Genomic DNA, 18,501 nt, shown 5'->3' on the forward strand with positions numbered 1-18,501 from the left:
CATAACCGTCGGAACGGTTCCGGCGGATACTACAACCGAACAGCAATTTCAGGCACTATTTACCGAGCAGACGCAGGGACTATGTATTGATATGGCGTATAAAGCGCGCCGAACGCCGCTTTTGGCTGTTGCGAGGAGGCATACGGGGTGGACTACAGTCACTGGGATTGAGGTTTTGCTTGCGCAGGCTTTCGAGCAATATCGGCTTTGGACGGGGTTAGAGGCGCCTAACGAGGAAATTGTCAAGGCCGTTATAGACAGGGAGGGAAACGGTGTGGATGAGAATGATTTGATGAGCGTGCTATAGACTAATAAGCGCCACCAAGACTACTTCCCTTTCCCCGGGATCCCTCCAGCTACCTCCTGCACAATCTCCTCAACCTCACCACCCCCATCAAGTCTCGCACCATCAAATTCATCCAAATACTCCTTCGGCTCCCACCATCCCCGTCCCCTACACACCCCCTTAATCCCCCAAGCACAAACTAAACCATAAAACACCCCAAACCCAATAAGCAACCCCACAACATAAGCAACATAATAAAACCTCTGCACACCCATCCCCGCAGCCACACCCATAGAATTCAAGAATCCATAGAAATTCGGCACAATGGCGACTATATATGCGATGAAAGCCTGGATCCCGAACCCGTGGAAGTGGTGGTATGTACCCGTGGAGCTGGAAGTGTAGAGATCTGGAATGTTCAATTTGCCGCGGCGGAGGAGATAGTAGTCGCATATTAGAATCCCGGTTATTCCGGACAGGAAAATCTGGTAGCTTGAGAGGAAGTCGATGAATACTGAGGCTGAGGAGAGGAGGTACCAGGGGTTTATGGCGTAGGAAAGCACTAGAGGATATGTTAGCATACACAGCTGAAGATAGTGGGGACGGCTTCAATACCTGCGCAGATGAAGAAGCCTCGTTTGACAGTGATGTATTTCGGTAGCAGGGAGGCGATGTCATTTCCCGCACTAGCAGTGTGGTCAGTAACCTTCCGGAGAGATTAGGATATTGACAGATTACGCACGGTATAGAGTTCTCAAAAATTGCCGAAAAAACAGTCGAATAAGCCAACGCAAGCGCAATAAACGCACAAGCCGTGCGATTCCCACTCGTATACCGCTCACCCGACATAAGCATATCCAAAAAGTCCAGCGGATTCCAGACCAACTCGCCAAATATAGCTTCACTGGCACTCGCAATGACATTCCCAAACACCGCAACAATAAGCCCCGAAAAGGAGAAGCTGATGAGCTGGCCCAGGATGACATCCGATGGCTTCCTCGCGTAACGCTGTAGATCAGACGCGTTCGAGATGAATGTTGCGCAGCTGCCTAGTCCGATGAAGAGGAAACGGCAGATCATCCAGCTCTTTTGGGCGCCGTGGATTCTGGATCCGCTGCGGAAGGATGCCGATGCTCCGCCTGCTAGGGAAACAGTCCAGGCTGTCATTGCGATTACGGCGGCGTAGTAGACGAAGACTTTGATGTAGACTAGGACCTTCATCTTGGGAACTGGAATAACGAGGAACGCGCAGTTTACGATCCTGGATTCGTATATCAGCATTTATCCGCGTTGGGATAATGAATATAGCATCCATACCAGTAGACGAAGAAGCAAATCATGCCTGCCGAGTTCAAAGCCGAGTTCGATCCCATCTTATCCGGGATATTCTCAATCGACGGGAATATTGCATGAAGAAAGACACTGTACCATATCAGCATGACCATTCGATACCTTCCACCACCACAGAACAGTGCAACATACTAAATACACTGCGCCCCCTGCACAGCCTGCACCCCATTCCAAACAACACTCATAGCAGCCCGATTAAATGTCGGCCAAAGCGCCCCCCAAACCCCAAAGCTCGCGCGACACTGCACAGGAAATGGAATGCGATAGAGTGCGCCCGCGCGCCCGTTCAGCGCCATCAGAATGCCTGCCAGGAACCAGCCTGCAAAACTGCACCCGACTGCTTCCCACATGCTCAATCCGACTGTTAACCCCGTTGACGCGGCATATAGATTGCTCACGTTTGCGGTCGCGGAGAACCAGAATGAGATGTAGGTTAGCTGCGTCCATGTTCGGTCTTGTTGGCGCGTTGGGCGGATGGAGTCGTTGTCTAGGGCGTTGATGGGGCGAAGGATACCGTTTGCGTCGACGCTGCGGACGATGAGCTTTTCATGGAGGGCTTGAAGGTAGGAAGCCATAGTGAGTGTCCACGGTCAATGCGACTTTCGACGGAGATACTCGAGGGGGGTATGTCAGGACATGGTGGTGGTTGTGATTGTGGCGGCCGTGATCCATGGCGGTATCGCTGGCGCCAGCCAGTCACCATGTTGCGATACATGCCGACAGGGATTTGTCTTTATACTTATCGCAAGCCAAGAGTCTGGGCTGTGTCATCTCCAACCAAACTCCAACTCCAGTGTGTTTGCCGCATCGGCCAGCGCCGATTCTTGTCCATCTGGTATCAAGGATCAAAGAACCTTAAAAGAAACAAAGAACTCCATTTAACAGGTCCTCGTCTGGCGCAAGATCACAAACATGCCGGATTACACGCACGTTGAACTCCGGACCCTCAACGGCCCCGAGTATCGCCGGGTCTCGACTGCCCCGCCTCGCATTCCCACCGACGATGAGATCCCTGTGATCGATCTGACTCCCATTTCTGGCGATCTCGCGGAGAGAAAACAGGTCGCGGCAAAGATTAGGGCTGCGGCTGCGAGCACAGGATTCTTCTATATCAAAAATCATGGTATTCCCGGCGAGTTGATTGGGCGCGCGCTACACCAGGCGAAAGCTTTCTTTAACCAAAGCTCTGAAGATAAGGATAAGGTTTCACATAGTATCTTCCCGAAGAATGACGGGTATCATGGAGTTGGAACAACGCAGATCAACAACAAGGAGTCAAAAGGTGCACATCCAACCTCGTTTTCATCTGCCCGATGGCTGACAGAGCGCAGATCAAAAAGAGACATTTTCAGTCCGATATAATCCGCAAAATGACCCAACTGTCTCAGACCAAGCATCTCTCCCACCCGATGCCTCCGGCGCATTCGCTAGCCAAGAAAAACTCTGGACAGGAACAAGCCACCTCCCCGGCTTCAAAGAAACAACCCTCGAGTTCTATCAAGCACGACTCACCCTCGCCCGGAAAATGATCCGTCTCTTCGCACTAGCCCTCGACCTCGAAGAAGACTACTTCGACTCCGTAACAACGCACCCAGGCGCAGACGGTCTATACGTCCATTACCCAGGTACAAGCCCCGACAGCGACAATGCAAATCCCGACGTCGGCATCGGTTCTCACACAGATATCCAATGCGTGACGCTTCTCTGGCAAGATAATTCCGGCGGACTGCAGGTTCTCTCAGCTAGTGACGAGTGGCTGGATGCAAGACCGATACCGGGGACGCTGGTGGTGAATATCGGGGACTTCTTGCAGAGGCTGTCGAATAATCGGTTCAAGTCGACTGTGCATCGGGTTTATAATCGGCAGCCGCACTCGAGGTATAGCATGCCGTTCTTTCTGGGGTTTAATCCGGAGAGTGTCTGTCGGGTTGTAAGGACTTGTGTGAAGGAGGGGGAAAAGCCGCTTTATGAGCCGATTTCTTGTGGGGAGGTGAGTTCTTGTTTTGGGATTTTGAGCTCTTTGGGCTTCCTTCTATTTTATGTTGAGTTGTTGTGCCATGGTGCTGATGGTGATTTAGTGGCATCGCGCGAGGCTCGCTCTGGCACAGAAGATGACATCTTAGAGCAGCCGGGGCAGCTATCCTGAGTAACAGTCATCGAGAGAGAATCCATTATCGACGATAAACAGATCGCAGATTATTATTGGAACATGGAATTTGTACCGAGGCAGAAATATATATCCCACGTATCACCTCTGGGTGTGAGGCAAGACTATCTATCCAGGTAGTCCAACCTGATACTAGAGATCAATTAAGCAGAGTGACTACATGACCTCCTTAGTGACAGCTGCCACTTACAAATGCCAAACCAAAGCCCTTTCCTATCAGTGGCCCACTGGACCCAAACCCCCAAAACCGAACCATGACTTCATTCCATCAGCCCTCTAAAGCACACCTTGAAAAAGTGGGTAAAGTGGACCCGTAAGCAACCTGCATTAGCGCCCTTAAATTCACCAGGTCGTCCAATCAAAAGACCCAGAAAAACGGGCCTTGCCTCGCCGGATCAGCGTCTCGCATAAAACCCCTAAGTCCCTTCTCTATTCAATTCTATCCACGGACCCGAGGGTACTCACTCACGCGCCACAGTCAAGCACCTGGCTTACGCTTATGCTTCCTCCGCTGAGCTGCCACCGTAACCTTTGAAGTCGAAATTGCAATGGCTGATCACGAGCATAATGCCGAGAACGAGGGAATGGCCATGCTTGATAGGTCGCTCATCATGCTCTCGCATATGCCGCAGCAGCTTAACGTTTGGGCGCCCGATGATGACTGGACGGGGATAGTGGATCGCAAGGAGAGAAGGAAGTTGCAGAATCGGCAGAATCAGAGGAAGTGGCGTATGTTCTTGCTTATTCTCCTTTGTTGTGACAAATTCACTAGCCACACCGGTGTTAATGTAGACACATTGACTAAGTGGCACAGGACAAAGAAAGAAGGCTCTTCGCGGCGAATCAGGGTCGAAGTCAACGTCGCCGACTTCACCAACGGAAACAACTGACTCGGGCAAGTCAACAGGGACTCGTACGCTGAGCCTCCGGCCTATTGTAGGCTCACCACCAGAAGAACCACAAATCAAGACAGAACCCCACGACGAAAAACCTCTATGCCCCTCTGCTCCGCGAAACTCCCAGGCCTACAAACGCTGGTTTGAAGCCACACTCCGCCAAAGCTACCTCGCCGGCTCGCCGCAAATAGAGCACCTGATAGGTCTAACAAGGTTAAACGTCCACTACGCGATCAGACACAACATTGAAGCCATCGGCATGACAGGCGACTGGATGTGCGGCGACGACGAGATCTCCATCTTCAACCTCCTCGCTCCGCACCATGCATCCTACAACGCCGATACCATCCCACTCGCCCTCCGACCAACACATATCCAGCTCACGATCCCGCACCATCCATGGCTGGACTTCTTCCCATTCCCGAAGATGCGCGATCGGCTTATACTGGCTGAGCATTTGTTTGATGATGATGAGCTCTGTCATGATCTCATGGCGTTTTGGGATACGAGGAATTCGCAGGCGACGCTGATTGTTTGGGGGCAGTCGTGGGATCCGCGCTCTTGGGAGGTCACGGAGGAGTTTGTGAGTAAGTGGGGGTGGTTGCTTAGGGGGAGTCCTGAGTTGTTGCTTTCGACGAATTATTGGAGGAGGAGGAGGGGGGAGAGGCCGTTGGTTTGGAGGGAGTTGCTTTGATTGAGAATTGCATTTAGGGTTGCGGGCGTTTGAGTATACCTAGGAAGATGTGTGTATCTATGTATGTATTTATATGACTGAATGTGTGAATATGATATCATTTTATATATACTCAGATATATACCTATGTATGTATCAAGCATAGCGATAATTTGGCGTCGGCTGCATAGTACCCTGCCTAGGTGCGTATGGAGGCGGAGGCACATATCCAGGCACAGGAAGACGAGGAGGTAAAGGCCGTTGAGTAGTAACAGGGGTCATACTCTTCGGCTTCCGTAGTCGACAGCAGCAACAAATACAGCAAGCGAAAATAACAAGAACCAGGAACCCTCCTATCCCCGCCGACAACCCAATAACCAACGACCGATGCCGATCAAACCATGAACTTCCATCTCCACCATCACTGCTATTACTCCTGCATACTCCACCCCGACAAAGACCCCCACCGCATGGCGTCCCATCAAGCACATCGCCAACGCGCGAGCAAGACTCCTCCCCGCCCCAAACAGACGGCGCCGAGCAAGAAAGCGCACACGTACTATTTCCGCACGAGGAAATCGTCGAGTTATCACCATCGACTTGCCCCTGACACTGCAAGTCACGATTCGTGCACTGCCCACTGGAGCAGAAGAGGTCGTCGCCACTCCCATCCCCACAACTCGACCCATCATCCTCCGTCTCATCATCCGGACAATCCCCGGAGTCACCAGGGCACGTCTCTTCGATATCACACTCGCTAACCGCAGCACGGCATACCGATCCAGATGCCATAAACCGGCACCCCGAGCAACAAGACCCCTCTGCATCGTCGCAGACGGCATCGCCTCGAAACCGACACGTCGACCCATCGCAGCAGTTATTATCGTCGCACTCATCGCCGCAGTCGCATTCCTCGCCGACTTCGACTATACCGTTTCCGCATTCACCGGATGTTATTGTTGGTGTGTTTGTGTTTGTTGTTAGGCAGGATGTTGAGACGCGCCCGGAGCCCATGGATGAGCAGACGTTGCCGATTGTGCAGGAGGAGAAATTGGATTGTGGTGATGTTGAGACTGGGTTCATGATGTAGTCACCGCCGGCACTACATGTTGATGAGGAGAAGGGGCAGCATTGCCGGGTTGAAGAGGATAGAGAGCATGTTGTGGACTCGCAGTCGTGGTAGGCGCCGAAGGTGTGACCTGATTCGTGGCTGGACACATCCAAATGTTAGAAACAGGGTGAATGGGAGAGAAATAGGTAGGTACACTCACGCAAAGACCTGCCACTGATTCGACGCCGTAGCAACAACATTCGCGCTCATATCCCCATTACACAGCTCACCAATCCAACTAACCCCGACCTCCGTCCCCGTCGGACACCCCGTCATAAGCGTCCAGTAAGCATTATCGTCACCCCTCAACCCACCCCTCCATTGCGAGAACGCATTCAGGCGCCATTGCAAATCACCCGCCGAACACCCCGCGTTCCAGGGCTCCTCGTCCGTAGGTGAGTTGGGGCAGCCAGCTTCCTGGATAGAGAGGTTATGGAAGCTAAGGGCGACGTTGAAGGAGCGTTCGAATATTTCACTCGCTGTGTTCACCATGCTAACTAGTTCGGAGACGAGATCTTCGCTTGAATCGTAGTTGGCTGTGAAACTGCAATCTGTTGCGATTCCCACCAGTGCGATTTGTCTGTCACTGGGACAGCCGGAGTTGTCGCCGATGGAACTTTCCAGGTCGTCGCTGTCTAGACCTGTGTTTTGTTGGCGCTTGAACAGTTTTTCTGGGCCGGTCCAGATGGGGCTCGTGGCATCCACTCCGGCTGTCGGTAGTGACGATAGATCCTCATCCTGGTACCCGCGGTGAACAACCATCCGAGCTGGCGAAACATCGCCATACTCATTTCGCTCAGACTCAAGCTTAACATCATACTGATCCTGCCCAATACTAAACGCACCGGTGAACAAAGGGTTCTCGCCGTCGCGAATAACATTCATGCGTGCCCATCCTGCATTTTCCCATTGGAAGGCCGCGGTCTCGATGTAGACGGCGCCGCGGAAGACTTTGTGTTTGTTTCGTCGCAAAGTCTCTGTTCGGTGGATACCGTCGTTGCCAATGAAGTTGATGTGCGGTTCTTGGAGTAGGAGGTCGTGGTTTGGTGATAGGACTAGCTTTATGGGATGCGTGTCTTCGCCGCCAAGTGTGAATGAGATGTTGAAGGTTGAGGATGGGTTGATTTTTTGTGAGGGGGTGTATATGGCAATGTTTTGGAGGGTTGTTGTGTTGTAAGATAGTTCGGAGCGGATTGAGTATGCTGTTGGATGTTAGTATGAGGCCTCAATGTGTAGGTAGATCCAGACCCAGACGTATAGGTAGGTAGGTACGCACCAGAAACATCCCCCAAAACCAAAACCCCAACCAAAACCCCAAGCAATATAGAAACTCCTCGTAAATTCATATCGGCAGCAATCTCACAAAATGACCCTCTTCAAAATATCCTCCTCTCCGCCACGCCCCGACGACACCCCGCGGAGTATATAATACTCCCTACGGCTCCCAGGCCAGCATATCATCCGCCCAACTCCGTCGCTTACCTCTACATCAGATCCAAGTCTCTCAGCCCCACTGCCCAGTTTCTGCGTCGGCAAGGCCAGCGTGAAGAACGCAAAGCGCCAAGCTTTAGGCATCAGGATAAGTCTCTCTAGTTGGATCGACGTGGGTCGGCGCCAAGACGGACTCGTCATCGGTGAGGGTGCCAATGCTGACGGGTGCCGGTGTATACTCGGCTCTTGTGGCGGGGTGGACAATGAGCGATGTGCACAGCCTCGCTGGCATGCAGATTGGTTTGGGGACGTGTCAGGTGAGGATGTCTATCGGGTTCGGTTTACGGTGTTGGTGTGTTATTATAATTCTGGATCTTCTAAAGCTGAGGCTGAGGCTCGTATATGTAGGCTGGACGGGAGGTTTACCCTTCTACTCTGGGTGTTGGAAGTGAGATAAGATCTGTCAGACTGAATAGTCGCCGATGTACTTGTACCACCGTAAGATGAACATGTTTGAGAAACTGGATCCTAACTCAGACAAGGCACCTCAAGCCAACATTACCTCGGCAATAGACACCAAGTTCTATACACATAAAGCCATCATACTGACGACTACCAGAAATGCGGGGCATAGTCCCATTCCAGACCTTCAACACCTTTCATTCAAGAGGCGCAGCAAGCCCTAGTCTTATCTCCGATCGATATCCGGGCTTGCTTATGGGGTCTTACGCGTTCCGCAGACTGGGCACAAGCCACAGGCCACATGTGCGCTAATGCAAGATACTTATCCTGAGTATCCCTGTCGGGACACTTGGCAAGGTACTTGATGAACTTGCATAGGGCAGCGCGGATAATGGGGGATATTGGCGAGTCATGGGCTTGTTCGGTTGCGTGTTCCGAGGGTAGTGGGTGGGTGTTTTAGATGGGTTTACCTACTGTTCCAGGATGGGAGATTACTGGTGTTCATCGGCTCTATTGACTGTTATATATGGATCTCACCAGTCTGCGTGGCTTGATGTGGCATATAGGTTATCTGACGGATGCGGACTGGCAGCATCTTAGCCTCATCTCGACTTAACCACCATAATCCTTCATCGCATACAGCACTCAAGAGTAATACGAGGCTACTCAGCCGACAGTGGAGGCTAAGCGCACCTCCCTTCTCCAGCAGAGCCAAATCAACTATGAAATTTGGCAGGCGCGTTGAGTATCGCGGCAACGTTCAGCGAGTCGCTCCTTCCTCGCTTCGTCCTGCACCTTCCCGTTGGCATCAGTAGAGGGTCGCTTTTTCCCTCTCTGTATACGTTTGGTTTCGTCTTGAGGCAGGTGCGGCCCACGCCGAGTGCCGGTCCCTCGTTCCTTCTGCCGATGTAATCTCTATGGCTTTCTGCTGTCCGGATCACGCACCTCAACGGATGGAACGTGATAGCTCTGTTCTCATCAGGAATCGCAAGGAAATACATCAGCTCATATTACTAATAATGAGATCTTTGAGAGCGGAATAATTACTGATCAACAGAGAAGCTGCGACGGGCTAGCAGGGGCTTTGAGACCACTGATCACGGAAATAAGTTCCTGTGAGTGGACACTGCTCATAGAGAGGCTACGGGGCCTCAACATTAAGCCACGTGTGGTCGGCTGCCCTGTGGCGAGAGTAAAAGCTCCAGTGTGCCGTTTAAGTGGATTCCCGGTCCCTCCTGATGATGCGGAGTTTTGAGTTTCTTATTGTTTGGTGAAGTTAACGAAGACACTGACTCTGCTTAAGGATGGCCCTGTCTATCCCCGGATAGGTCTGAGCCTCCATATAAATCGAGATGCCACGCTTTTTGCTTGTTGGCAAATTCGGCAGGGCCCCTAATGTTGAAGAAGTTCAGAGGATACAGACAATTGGCAGTTCCGCGGCACCCTTTCCATTATGCAGCCCCATTCCCAGTGAGCTCCATCCGAGGGAATGCTTGAGTTTCTTGAATGGAGTTGGAACGGCAGCTCCCGTCGGCACGGTTTCCGTCGCCTTATTATCGGCTAGGATTCTCGGCTGCAGGGTCAGGCTTTGGGATCTGGGTATCACGGAAATACGGTACAAAATACTTAGGAAACATCCGAATTGTACTCGGACGAAGCGCAACGTCTAGACTCCCCACACGATCGCCAGACTCCATAACCCAATCGCGATCGCCAGTGGGATATTCTCGGAATTTCCAGCGTGGGGGCCGCCGTAGCTGCCATAGAGAGTAGGCGTCCCCACGTTAGCAGGGCACAAGGGTCGGGAGGGGCTCCGATGGTCTGATTGACACGGGGATTCTTTCTCCGTCCGTCCCTATCTTGACCCCTCATCTCCAATTCCTCCTTAAAATTGAGAGTTGAGGGTCCTTTGAAGGCTGTAAGGCACAGCACATGACATCAGAGACAATGTCACCAGCAGTAACATTGAAATCCGACCGACCCTACACCGATGAGGTCCCAATTCTTATCATCGGCGGGGGCCCATCTGGCCTGTTGTTAGCGTACATGCTCGCGCAATTGAACGGTTAATCGCCCCATAAGATCCCCGGGAAATTCATGAAAATGAGCTCCCACTAACTCTGAATCTATCCAGTCCAAACTCTTATATGCGAACGCTACCCAACTCGACTCGCAGCGCCGAAAGCGCACGCTCTCTCCCCGCGAACCCTCGAGCTATGCCGCCAATTCGGTCTCGACGTGAACGAAATTCGACAATTGGGATCTAACCGCGAGGATGCACACTGGGTGAATTTTGTTACGAACCTGAGTGGGAAGCAGGTTGGGCGCTTGCCGTACGAGCGCATGGATAAGGAGGTCTTGGATGCGACGCCGACAGTAAGACAGATCCTACTCTTGGGAATAATTGGTCTATCGATTGTTAACCCGCCGCAGATGATCCATAACATCCCGCAGCCGGCATTCGAAGAGCTAGTCGCCCGAGAACTCGAAAAGAACCCGCTGAACGAGATTCGGAAGAACCATTCTTTCGTGCGACTAGAACAATACGACGACCACGTTCTCACAACAATTGAAGATCGCGCCTCTGGCCGCGAGTACGTCGTCAAGTCTACACACGTTGTCGCATGCGATGGTGCCAAAAGTGCCGTACGTCGACATCTCCGGGTTGAGAGCGAGGGCGAGGATTCCTGTATGCACCAGCAAATCAACCCCCAGCGCCCCCATACTGACTGTTACAGACGAAACAATGATGACCATCCACTTCAACGCAGACCTGCGGCCTATCATCGGCGAGCGCGTGGGCATGCTGCACTGGATCATGGACCCTGAGACGTCAGGATTTATTATCGGCTATGATCTGTCAGGGAACCTTGTACTCATCTGTAACTTCGATGTGCGAATCCCTCCTTTGAATTATCCAGAAATAGTCACTAAACAAGTTCTCACAGTCCAAAAAACACCCCCTTGAAACATGGAACGACTCCCTCTGCCGCAAAACCGTCAACGCAGCCATCGGCCGCTCCGACATTCCCTACGACGTCCTCTCCTACAGACCATGGGTCCTCAGCAGAAAGGTCGCAAAGAAGTACCAAGTTGGCCGAGTATTCCTGTACGTCCCCTATCCACCCACATCCCCTCCCCAGAACCCCCAAATAACAAATATCAGAGCCGGTGACGCAGCCCACTCCTTCCCCCCAACAGGTGGCCTAGGCCTAAACTCCGGCCTCGGCGACGTGCACAATCTAGCATACAAGCTCTCCTTCGTACATTCCGGCCTCGCATCCCCTACCCTCCTAACCTCCTACCAATACGACAGAAGACAAGTCGCCATCGTGAACGCCGCACAATCTGTCAAGAACGGTCAACAGATCTTCGGCCTGTTGAAGGCCCTTGGAACAACGCACGAAGATGTCTCTATCGCAAGGCAAAATCTGCACCGGAATATCGAGGACCCGCAGGCTATGGTCGGTATTAATGAGGGGATAGATGGGCAAAGAGAACACTTTGATAATCTGGGATTGCATGTTGGGTATGTTTATGGTGATACTAAGGTTCCTGGGCACGCGAGTGTGTTTAGGCCTGTTTGTGTTCGGGGTGCGAGGCTGCCGCATGCTTGGATTTGTGGTTTGAAGGGGGGTGCTGTGGAGGGGGAGTTAAATCCAATTGATTCCTCCTATGTGAAAGAGCTTAGTGAGGACGAGGTCAAAAGCAAGGAATTCTCAAGCCTCGACTTAATCCTGATCGACGCGTTCACGCTCTTCGTTGACTCAACTTTCGCAGAGAAGTGGAAGACAATCCTAGAAGAAACACGAAGTACTCTTCCTGATCTCGTCAAGGCAGGACTAAAGATCAATCTCGCTGTTCTGGATGTCGACTTCGAAGTTCAGCCTGGTAAAGCGGGCGAGGAATGGGTTCGGCTTATGAAATTGAAGAGCGGACAGGTCACGCTTGTACGGCCCGATCAGCATATTCAGGCGGTGGTTGGGTTGGAAAGCGCTGGATCTGCGGATCTTATTGCGGCGCTTAAGGAGCATTTGGGGTGGTAGACTAATCGTCAGATATGTATAGGCCAGCAATAGAGCAGGGCTCAGTTTCCGTTGAGACAAGCTAGACGTCAAGGTTTAGAAGATAGATCTTCGGTTAGGTTGCTTGAATATAACGCTAGATATTTAAATTGAATCTTTTATTAGAAGAGCGTATCTCAACCCTAGAACGTCGAAATCGCCTCAGAAACAGCCTCCGGAACCTCGAGCGGAATCAAGTGCTTGACGCCCTTTACAACCGTAAAAGAAGTAGACACTCCAATGTCCTCCAGGAATCTCACAACTTGATCCTTTACCCTCTCAGACGTCTCAACGACATCCCACTCGCCAGCTAGAACGCGAGCGCGTACCCTTCCAACCAACGGTTTAAGCGCCTCTTTTACATCCGCACTCACATCCTCTTGCATTCCGTACCTGGGCCAAGCGGCCTTCGCAAGTGGGTTCCCTGCCAAACTGTCTCGGATAATGATGTCCATATCACTTTCTGCGAGATTCTCTGGGTTTGAAAGAACATTTTTGACAGTCCAGCGAATGGACTCCTCGGAGTCGTATGCGGCATTCTGCTTCTCTCTCATCTCGGGTGGGAGCACAAGCGCCGTTGGCGGTGCGGGCGCGACGAGGACAAGTCCTTTGAAGCTGTTCAGGAGAGAAGGGGATAAATATTGTATCGTAGCAAGAGCAACCTTCGCGCCCATTGAATGGCCGACTAGAATAAAACCATTCTCTAGAAGGGTGCTATGCCTCGTGTGCTCGTTAAGCTGAGAGAGCACGTTTGCAACGTCTTGAGCCATGGCGGTGATTGAGTAGGAATCGCCGCGGTCTTCGGCTGGACCACTTGACTGGCCCCATCCGCGGAGGTCTATGGCGGCTGTTGGGTGAGATGTTAGCTTTGTTGGTGTTGCGGAGTCGATGGACGTTAGTTTGTGCCATGCCGATGAGGAACAGCCCCAGTAGTGTAGGAAGACAACGAGTGGTTCTGTGCTGGCTTCCTCTAGTCGACTGATACAGATGTGGATCGTGGTTTCGGAGTTGGTTGCGAAGGTGAGAGATTCCATGGCGTTAATGATGAGGGTAAGTCCGTGTTCTCAATGATAGTGGTATCCGAGTCAGTCTGACTGAGGGTGTTCCAGCTCAATATATAGACATTCCAGGGGCACAGAAGATTGATCGCTACCCATGTTGATCTGTCATGTTTGCACTTCAAGCGGTCAACTGATTGCAACTATTGGTACTTCCAGAGACTTGCGCTTCGTATATTTCCAGTCGAGTACTGGATGCAGTGACTGCAGTGAGACTGCGCATAGTTTGTAGCGTTTGAATATGTTTGCACTGTCGGCATGGTCCACAGTAAGCAAGGGTGGCCAACCACAGGCCCAAGATCTCAGATGCATCTATCCAAGTCAGGAAGTCCGGACCGCGAGCCACACCCTGTGGATCCGCTAGAGAAACAAGGAATTTTGGGCGCGTCCAGAGTCCAAACAAAAGACCTCAGTAGGCCAACCCATGCGAAGTACGCGTCCAACGATAAAGAGAAAGAATCTCCCTTCTCCGAGCTTTGTGCGTCTCACGAAATTGCGGGTCAGCGCGCTGCGCATCATGCAACATTGATCTGAAGACCTTGCGGATGTTTTTCTGCTCCTGTCAGCCTTTTGCTCTTCACTATTCTCCCTCGCAGAGCAGGAACAACGGACCTGGAATGTCGTATCTAGAGTTACAACGCTCACTTCATGCGCGCGAATGATGGTCTCGCAGACTTCTTCGACGGACTTGTTGAACCCCAATTCAGGCATTCGGTCTACGAACAGGAGGAGGATGAAACTCCCCTGTAGTAGATAGATCCCGAACAGATATGGCATGTAAGTGAGCTCGGGGTCGAGGGAGAGAATTTGTTGCACCGCGGCCGTCGCGCTCAAGGCATGCGAGGCGCAAGCCTGGAAGCTATCCGAGGTGATCCAGTCGTCTTTGTCCTCAATCATGGATATTGGGTCCCATTTTCCGTGAAGCAGGATGTAAAAGACATGCAGCATATGCGAACTGTATGCGATGACTAGTGGCTTTTTTGAGTCTATCGACGACATTGAGCTGTTAGTGTATTGGATGGGGTTGTATGGATCTACGGGGTGCTGAGTGGGTAGCGGATTCTCCATTCTGCTTTGGAGGTCTGCGAGGTCCTGCTCTCGCTGCGAGATCAAAGTCTCGATTTTCTGAATGGCGACGTGATTGACGGTATCTCCAAGAAGGGGATGATTCTGCGCATGGTGGAAGTCGATGATATGTCCCAATACCGTTGCTAAGGGGAGGAAATACTCAAAGAACCCATATCCAGTTATCCTGGCTGGAGGGCCTAGGCGCGCAGGAGGAATAGAGGCGAGATCGACTGTTTCTAGCGACTGCCATATGCTTTCAGGTAAAGGTGCGGCGACGCAGAATGTTCCCTCTGGAAAGTTGACCGCTGCGTTGAATGAAAGCGCAAGGTGGCGGTCAAGGCAGTAAATAAGCCAGAAGAGTCTTCGGCGTTCTTCCTTGACGATCAACCACTCGCAACTTGGGGTATGATGTTGGTAAGATTGGTTAAAGATGCCGCCATTTTGGAGATTCTCGTCTTCCATGCTTAGCCCACTAGCCCGAGTTAAACGGATCGCTTTCGACAGCCATTTCTGACAATCGGCCTTGAAGTGGCCCCCAGATATTACAAGCGTGAGGATTACCATGGCGAGTATCGCGTCAGTCGATCCGAGGAAGTCTGGTATAAGCCCGCTGCCTGCAGCATGGGAAACTGAAGAGCGACCGTCCTTATCAGTGAACCCTCCTCGCGGGTGAAACTGCCATCCATCTGTTTGAATCAGCCAGGTAGCGGGTGAACGTCCGAGGCAACTTACCCGTTGTTCGGAAGTAATTGTCCCAGTCGACAGGCTCTAAGAGATCCATGGTCAATCGATACAAGTCTAAGGTGACGCGTTCCCGAGCACCTGGGGGATCGAATATCTTGATATCGGCAGTCTGCGCGACGCAGAGGAGCATGGCAAGGAGCAGGACGGACGAAGTCGGTCGCGGCGCCGTAGGATGGAGGACAGAAGACGGATTGATGACATGTGTTATTGTGTAAGGAGATGTGGCTTTGAAGATTGGATTCCGCTGCTCGTTGAAGTATAACTCTAGCATTTCGGATGCGTCCGTTGAAGAGAGGATGCCCTGAAGATATGGAAGCAAAGGTTCCAGGCAGGGTAAAGATTGTCTGCTGTGAGTTGGTCCAGAGCCCAAAGGTTCCTGGAACGCCTTGTGAGAGACCGTAGAATACAGGCCACGTGAAGCATTCAGAGGAATCGGGGTTGTCCTGTCCAGCCAATGCTCAATGCGACCGGGGGTAAACGTATTCTGACTGCTTGGGCGACCTGGTGTACCAAAGAAGACATCTTGAAAGAGAAATGGGTTTATAATGTGCGGGAATGAGTCTCGATGCACTTCGGCTCCTGCCAGACTGGTGTCGACGCCGAGTTGGTCGTTCCTTCCTCCTCTGTTTATGTTTCCCCCATTCTCTCTTGAATCGACGGTGAGGTGCGTGGAATCATCGTCTGTTCCTGAAGGCGTACTCATGGTATTGCTGGTTCTTTGGTTCATCTCATGTGTAGGGCGACCTTGGTCACCGTGCGAATTTCCAAAGTCAACGGGGTTGATCAAGCTATTCAAGCTCGGAGGGCCTGGTGCGAGTGTTCTATGGACTGTGTTTGCAGGCTTTGGACGACGGCGGCGGCCTCGTTTTCGAACCAACTTCTCATACTGGCAGGGTGTGTTTCGTTCTGGTGTGGGCTTGGTCAGTCGTCTGGCTATCTTGGAGAACTGTCAAGCCGCTAACCTGCGCATCGTTGACTGGACAGTGTCAGTGACTATTGAGTGAAAACAGCTCGAATGGAAAGATTACCATGGACGCTCGCCATCACAGCGCTGCTTCGACTGTGAGCAGCGGTCACAAGCTCTCAGTACTCTGAGTCGACTCTCGCAGCCATCCAGCATTGTCGGACTGCAGTCCATTTGGCAAACCTTTACCAGACCCTCTGTGAGTCTCGGAAGAACAGCTTGCAGTTCAAGAGATTCGAAATGCGGGGAGAGAGCTCCATCTGGGGACACTAAGCCCCCGGCCGGCTAATCTCCCCTTTCCCATTCGGGGCATTCACCCGTTGACTCGATCCGGCACGGCTAGGATCATTCTAAATAATGCTTATAATTGATTGTCTAGTTATATCTACAGCTTTGTCTGGACCAAGGCCTCTTCCGCCTGCGACGGCTGTTCATCCCCAAAGCTGTAGTTCCTCCACTTCCCCAAGATTTCATGAACAGCTGCGAACAGCTGCGCGTTAAGTCTCAAATCTTCGTTGCTACTAACAGTGTCGGGCAGATTGTCACTACTCCATATCCATTTTCCATCGTACTTCGCTAGCACTCTTGCTGCTGTTGTGATGTTTTCTTCAATCTCGGCCACGGACGTTCCCCCAAGGATTGTTCCGACACGAGTGTCAGAAGTGGAACAGTGTTGTGCCCGCTGTAGCGCATAATGTAGGGCCAACCGTACCATCGACTCACCTTGAGAAGAAACATACATAGCAGCCGTGTGGACGGCCTTTCGGAGTCCCTCCGGTGCCGGGTGCCAGTCTCCCAAGGCGGCTATAGGTACGCCTTCATCACGCAGGAGGCCACTTGCAAGAGGACTCGAACTGCAGACACAGCTGACGCCGGCTTCCCTAAATGCACGCAGCCCCTCTCGTTCAAGTCGATTATTTTGTAATGTCAACTGCGCCCAATTTTGAATCACATCTAGGGGTCGGCCATACAGTTCCTGTGAGCGACGAGCAACACTGGCCAGCGTATCGATCGGGTACCCTGATATCCCCACATAACGCACCACCCCGCTCAACACCAACTCATACAGCACTCCAATAGCCCCGATCACATTCTCCTCTGAAACCAGTTCGATGTCATGACAGAAGACAACGTCCAGGTAACTGGTTCGTAGCCGCTCGAGCGACCGACCGACCGAGTATCTGATCCATTCAGGAGAGTAGTCAGACTTCGTGGCACTGACGCGGCCGACTTTCGTTATAAGGAGATATTCATCCCGTTCATAGCGCGCCGTAAAATCTGGATGCGATAAGGACTGGCCAAGTAATTCTTCGGACGGCTCATAGTATGGCGACGTGTCGATGGCACGGATTCCCAGCTCGAATGCTCGTACTAGAACTTCACGCGTTCGCTCCGGACACGGTTCGGTTGTAAGTTGATAACTGAACCCTGCTCCACCTAAAATGAGGGGTGGCAGCACTTCTTTTAACGCCGTTGACGGTTGCAATGTCATACTGGGGGACATGAGACGGTATTATCGACTTTTCTAATGATCCGAGAATTGCTGGGCAGGTGTATTTTATGTTCAACATCTACTCAGTCTAAGCTTTGGGGTATATCTCCACAAAAAGACATACAACCAACTGCGTCTATCTTCTGCTCCCCCAGACTTTATTTACCCGGCTGGATGGGCTGCGGCTAAATTCGTCCAATCGGCACATTTATGGTTTCGGCAGCCGGGAATGCCGAGCATTTTCCACCAATCAGATCAGCGCACTCTGATGCGGGGCTCGTCCCGTCTCTGAGCGCGGGAACTTGTGCCTCAGGCCTTAAAATACCAGCACTGCGACAGCGCGACAGTATTGGTGCTGATGGAGTCAAGCCATTTACCACTATTAAACTTGCTTAAATAGAATAGAAGACTATGTCACTTGACAGCTTATATATGAATACAAGACCTCAAACTTGCTAGCATTTTCTATCGTAGCCCGCTTTGCTGTCTTCTAACTTTCCCAAATACGAAGACCCCATGGTTATATATATAGTTCGCACAACCTTTGAATCACCATACCATTGGTCCAAAGAGTAAGCTTTATGGATCACCGAAGATTCGTTTACAAAACACTTTCAATAGAACTAAGTAGCAATGGAGTTTCAATGATACTCACGTCCCAGTCCGCATCGCCTCTAATGTCGATATCTACGATTCAACTCGTCAATGATCTCGAAGTTCGCGTTCCGGGTTTGT

The 18,501-nt window shown here is 51.6% G+C and overlaps 8 protein-coding genes across 8 annotated transcripts; 3 read left to right on the forward strand and 5 right to left on the reverse strand.

Annotated features, from left to right (window-relative positions):
- Positions 1-158: 158 nt before the first annotated feature.
- BDV14DRAFT_209042 (nucleobase cation symporter-1 family protein) lies at positions 159-2,324 on the reverse strand (the record flags this gene model as incomplete). The annotated part of the gene is made up of 6 exons (XM_073775556.1): positions 1,769-2,324; positions 1,604-1,708; positions 1,029-1,547; positions 902-972; positions 361-848; positions 159-227 (listed from the first exon to the last, which is right to left on the reverse strand). Exons 1-6 carry the CDS (start codon positions 2,209-2,211, stop codon positions 159-161), a joined length of 1,695 nt encoding a protein of 564 aa, XP_073632848.1. The 5' UTR covers positions 2,212-2,324.
- Positions 2,325-2,327: 3 nt separating this feature from the next.
- BDV14DRAFT_163785 (isopenicillin N synthase family dioxygenase) lies at positions 2,328-3,966 on the forward strand. The gene is made up of 3 exons (XM_073767096.1): positions 2,328-2,918; positions 2,968-3,626; positions 3,715-3,966. Exons 1-3 carry the CDS (start codon positions 2,549-2,551, stop codon positions 3,757-3,759), a joined length of 1,074 nt encoding a protein of 357 aa, XP_073632849.1. The 5' UTR covers positions 2,328-2,548; the 3' UTR covers positions 3,760-3,966.
- A 385-nt stretch (positions 3,967-4,351) lies between these two features.
- Positions 4,352-5,393, forward strand: BDV14DRAFT_195421 (bZIP transcription factor; the record flags this gene model as incomplete). The annotated part of the gene is made up of 2 exons (XM_073772201.1): positions 4,352-4,532; positions 4,618-5,393. The coding sequence occupies 2 exons, from the start codon at positions 4,352-4,354 to the stop codon at positions 5,391-5,393; spliced, it is 957 nt and encodes a 318-aa protein (XP_073632850.1).
- An 85-nt stretch (positions 5,394-5,478) lies between these two features.
- Positions 5,479-7,985, reverse strand: admA (ADAM family of metalloprotease ADM-A). The gene is made up of 3 exons (XM_073775557.1): positions 7,760-7,985; positions 6,644-7,685; positions 5,479-6,582 (listed from the first exon to the last, which is right to left on the reverse strand). Exons 1-3 carry the CDS (start codon positions 7,827-7,829, stop codon positions 5,529-5,531), a joined length of 2,166 nt encoding a protein of 721 aa, XP_073632851.1. The 5' UTR covers positions 7,830-7,985; the 3' UTR covers positions 5,479-5,528.
- A 2,195-nt stretch (positions 7,986-10,180) lies between these two features.
- BDV14DRAFT_65563 (FAD binding domain-containing protein) lies at positions 10,181-12,539 on the forward strand. The gene is made up of 6 exons (XM_073777234.1): positions 10,181-10,441; positions 10,511-10,752; positions 10,810-11,065; positions 11,115-11,269; positions 11,325-11,485; positions 11,543-12,539. The coding sequence occupies exons 1-6, from the start codon at positions 10,309-10,311 to the stop codon at positions 12,420-12,422; spliced, it is 1,827 nt and encodes a 608-aa protein (XP_073632852.1). The 5' UTR covers positions 10,181-10,308; the 3' UTR covers positions 12,423-12,539.
- A 43-nt stretch (positions 12,540-12,582) lies between these two features.
- BDV14DRAFT_163792 (alpha/beta fold hydrolase) lies at positions 12,583-13,661 on the reverse strand (the record flags this gene model as incomplete). Its single annotated transcript, XM_073767097.1, has 1 exon — positions 12,583-13,661. The coding sequence occupies exon 1, from the start codon at positions 13,472-13,474 to the stop codon at positions 12,584-12,586; it is 891 nt and encodes a 296-aa protein (XP_073632853.1). The 5' UTR covers positions 13,475-13,661.
- A 246-nt stretch (positions 13,662-13,907) lies between these two features.
- On the reverse strand, positions 13,908-16,430 carry BDV14DRAFT_209050 (Zn(II)2Cys6 transcription factor; the record flags this gene model as incomplete). The annotated part of the gene is made up of 4 exons (XM_073775558.1): positions 13,908-14,051; positions 14,111-15,252; positions 15,299-16,243; positions 16,346-16,430. The coding sequence occupies 4 exons, from the start codon at positions 16,428-16,430 to the stop codon at positions 13,908-13,910; spliced, it is 2,316 nt and encodes a 771-aa protein (XP_073632854.1).
- Positions 16,431-16,659: 229 nt separating this feature from the next.
- On the reverse strand, positions 16,660-17,766 carry BDV14DRAFT_195426 (Aldo/keto reductase family-domain-containing protein; the record flags this gene model as incomplete). The annotated part of the gene is made up of 1 exon (XM_073772202.1): positions 16,660-17,766. One exon carries the CDS (start codon positions 17,764-17,766, stop codon positions 16,660-16,662), a length of 1,107 nt encoding a protein of 368 aa, XP_073632855.1.
- Between the last annotated feature and the right edge of the window lie 735 nt (positions 17,767-18,501).

This window comes from Aspergillus stella-maris (genome assembly GCF_047715825.1).
Source record: "Aspergillus stella-maris strain CBS 113639 unplaced genomic scaffold BDV14scaffold_3, whole genome shotgun sequence".
In the NCBI taxonomy this organism is placed as follows: domain Eukaryota; kingdom Fungi; phylum Ascomycota; class Eurotiomycetes; order Eurotiales; family Aspergillaceae; genus Aspergillus; species Aspergillus stella-maris.

Bases quoted from the DNA above. Each gene is read 5' to 3' on its own strand.
- BDV14DRAFT_163785 (XM_073767096.1), top strand. From the start codon at position 2,549: ATGCCGGATTACACGCACGTTGAACTCCGGACCCTCAACGGCCCCGAG. The intron at 2,919-2,967 runs GTGCACATCCAA...GACAGAGCGCAG, and splicing joins CAACAACAAGGAGTCAAAAG to ATCAAAAAGAGACATTTTCA. The intron at 3,627-3,714 runs GTGAGTTCTTGT...ATGGTGATTTAG, and splicing joins AGCCGATTTCTTGTGGGGAG to TGGCATCGCGCGAGGCTCGC.
- BDV14DRAFT_65563 (XM_073777234.1), top strand. From the start codon at position 10,309: ATGACATCAGAGACAATGTCACCAGCAGTAACATTGAAATCCGACCGA. The intron at 11,270-11,324 runs GTGCGAATCCCT...AAGTTCTCACAG, and splicing joins TACTCATCTGTAACTTCGAT to TCCAAAAAACACCCCCTTGA. The intron at 11,486-11,542 runs GTACGTCCCCTA...AACAAATATCAG, and splicing joins CAAGTTGGCCGAGTATTCCT to AGCCGGTGACGCAGCCCACT.
- admA (XM_073775557.1), bottom strand. From the start codon at position 7,829: ATGAATTTACGAGGAGTTTCTATATTGCTTGGGGTTTTGGTTGGGGTT. The intron at 7,686-7,759 runs GTGCGTACCTAC...AACATCCAACAG, and splicing joins GGTTTTGGGGGATGTTTCTG to CATACTCAATCCGCTCCGAA. The intron at 6,583-6,643 runs GTGAGTGTACCT...GGATGTGTCCAG, and splicing joins AATCAGTGGCAGGTCTTTGC to CCACGAATCAGGTCACACCT.